The sequence below is a fragment of the Lipotes vexillifer genome, unplaced genomic scaffold (assembly GCF_000442215.2).
Source record: "Lipotes vexillifer unplaced genomic scaffold, Lipotes_vexillifer_v1.1 scaffold75, whole genome shotgun sequence".
Classification (NCBI taxonomy): Eukaryota; Metazoa; Chordata; class Mammalia; order Artiodactyla; family Lipotidae; genus Lipotes; species Lipotes vexillifer.
This window is the reverse complement of record NW_006771517.1, coordinates 2,450,039-2,452,917: the sequence shown is the minus strand read 5'-3', so window position 1 is coordinate 2,452,917 and position 2,879 is coordinate 2,450,039. Positions and strand designations below refer to the sequence as shown.

The following is a 2,879-nucleotide window of genomic DNA, read 5'->3' as shown; positions in this document are numbered from 1 at the left end:
TTCTATTTTGCATATCGTTCTTTCTGTGGGAAAAATCTATGAAAAAAGAGAGTATGTCTGCTGTTTTCATTCCTGTTGCCCCAAGAAAAGCACATAATATGAGAACCATAAATCTTCACTACAGAGGCTTATTTTGGGCCATCCATGGGCCAAATTCAATGTTGTAGTCAGCATTCCTGGTGCTTGCTTTCTCCTGGGCATGTAAACTAAAATTCTATCTCTTTCTAGCTCTATCTCCTCTGTGAGGCTCCTGAGAGAATGATAACATTATGTAAACTGTGGGTGCTTAAACAGTGTTTATTGAATGACTGATGATAAAGGAAACAGTTCTATGTCTCAGTTTATAGACAGCAAAGATAAAGAGGAACTTGGTGTTTTAAAGGAAAGACCCACATCCCTGCTCATCTGCTTCTTCCAGCTCCAGTCATGTTGTCGGCAGTGTCTATGGTGGTGGTGCTGGTGGTGGGGAGTCAGTGGCTGAATCTCTTCTTTTTTTGGTGTCACTCTTGGTAGAAGTAACAGTGTGTATTATCATTCCTGCGATCATGGGGTTGGTGGTGGCAGACTTCACAGTGGTGACATTTGGGATGACGCTAGTGTTGATGTTGGCAAAAGGGTTGACACTTTTGAATTTGGGCAGAAGAGCTAAAATATGATTTTTTGTTTGCATCACAACACTAAAATTCTTGGCAATTTTTAGCACTTCCTGAGAGTGCTCTTCAAGTCTGTGGAGCATTTCATTTTGTATGTAGCTTTTTATCAATCGAACCACTTTTGGTCCAATACAACATTTTTTCTTTTTGCATTTATCTACCTCTTTTTCATCCATGGCGCAGTGGTCTTTGCATCTCCCAAAACCCATTACACATCTTCCCAAGCCAAAGTATTCTGCACAAAGAAAAGAGAAAACCAAAGTGCTAAGGTTAATAACTAGATATGATGTTAAAATTGCTGGAGCGAGAGGGATAGAGGCAGAGGGAGTTTGTTAATGCTAAATTTTAAGTACAGTGGTTAGGGATGTTGGTGGAGGCAACTGGCAGTCCAAGAGAGTCTTTGTACACCTCTGAAATCCAAAATAAATCTCTAGTCTCCCTTCATTGAATAATTTAAAACATCTAAAGAAGAAAAGGGAATGCAGTTATTTGCTTCAGGGTAAGATTTTAGACCTCCAATTGTAGACACTTGTAGAATATCACTATATCTCCCCATGATCCTAGGAAATACCAACAAGAGTAAAATCTATCATAAAACTAATTCAAGAAAGAATTTCAAAAGAGAATCAATGGACTTTCAGAAGTTCTGGGTTCTTGCCAAACTCAGTGGTCCATGACCTCACTCCTTGACAATCGCTTGACCTGTGTTTCCTGGGGCATGGTGTTCTATCATTTTCAGCCTCTCTGGACACTTTGTCCCTCAGAGATCTTATTTATTATCATAGCCTTAACCTCATCTCTATGAAGATAACCCCCACATTGTTATCTATATCTCTGAATTCCCTGCTTAGAGTAGTACCTCATCTTCATCTGCTGGATGATTTTTCTATCCCATTGTTCCATCTATTTCTCTTTTCCAAATCAAGAAGCTTCTCCCTCACTCAACAATTCAACTGATTTTCTATAAAGCACAAGAGATTTATGTAGCACCTAATGTTCACATACATTTCAATATTGTTTCCCGCCGAAGTCAACACTGTAAAATTCTTGTATTTTAAACAGCTACACTGATTAACCCTACTATCTTATGTGGAATTGGAGGCTCAAGTTTGACTTTACCCAAGATGACACAGCCATACTGGCTTATATTATAGCCCTTCTCTTAAGGTCCCAAGATAAAAAAAAAAAGAGAAACATCTTTGATTCTTTTTCTCTCCCTTCCTAAACCCATTGCCAATTTAATATCTGGATGATTCTTGTATTTTGAAACAAGTCTCAATGTTTCTATCTTCTTTTCAAAAAACAGTGGCCAATGCTCTGATTCAGCTTTTTGCCATGATATGTTCCTAGATGCTCCTATGGGTAATTTGGGGATTTCTAATAAAACAAAGCTGAGAGAAGAAATGAAATTCTATAAAAATCTGAAAAATTTGAGATGGAGAACATAGACCTGTTTACTGGATTCTGAGAGGAGATTTTCTGAGTGTAAGGGTAAGGACTTCCTCCTTATTATACCAAGGTACAGACTGATAGGAACCTTTACTTCAAGAGATGGTTTAAATTAGAAAAAGAGCAAAAATGAGTCCCAGATGACAACTATTAGAGGGCAAGAAGGCAATTTTATATGCTGGATAATTTCTGAGTATACAAACAACACCCTACTTTCTCTGTAGCTTCCTGTGTTTCCCCATCAGACACAGTCTGGGGTTGGAGCCTATGGGGATATGTGGGGGATGGTGTATGACTGATGCAATACATAAACTTTTCAGCCATATCTTGGGCATCTCATTTTTTAGCGTCTCTTTGGGTTCCCATTATCATGGACAGCCAAATCCCTGCTTCCTCAAACCGCTCCCTCTTAAACCTAGGATTTCACATTACCTGTGTTCACCTGGTACTGTAGCATGAGGTTGGCAAAGATAGGAAAAAGGAGCTTCATGGCTGGGTGCCAGAGAGGAAGCCTTGGATCTGGGTTTGTGTTCTTGAGCTCCAGCCTTTATTGGCGTCTTCATGGCCTTAGGCTATGAGCAGTAACATGCAGCCAAATCTCACAGCAATTGTGTTTTCTATGATTCTGTTTGAGAATAGCCTTTCCTGAACACCTCATGCAACAAATTTCCTGTTCTTGATCCTAGGGGGGGAAATATAAGACACATAAGATATGAAAGAAAATCCAGACTCTTTACACCTCTCCTTCTTAAGGTTTATTCAGGGCAAGAGTAATAC

At 39.2% G+C, this 2,879-nt stretch overlaps 1 protein-coding gene across 1 annotated transcript; it reads right to left on the bottom strand.

Moving 5' to 3' along the window:
* Positions 1–287: 287 nt before the first annotated feature.
* On the bottom strand, positions 288–2,602 carry DEFB129 (defensin beta 129). Its single transcript, XM_007472040.1, is given in 3 exon segments — positions 288–460; positions 463–888; positions 2,535–2,602. Coding segments are annotated over 3 exon segments (543 nt in total). The 5' UTR covers positions 2,593–2,602; the 3' UTR covers positions 288–401.
* Between the last annotated feature and the right edge of the window lie 277 nt (positions 2,603–2,879).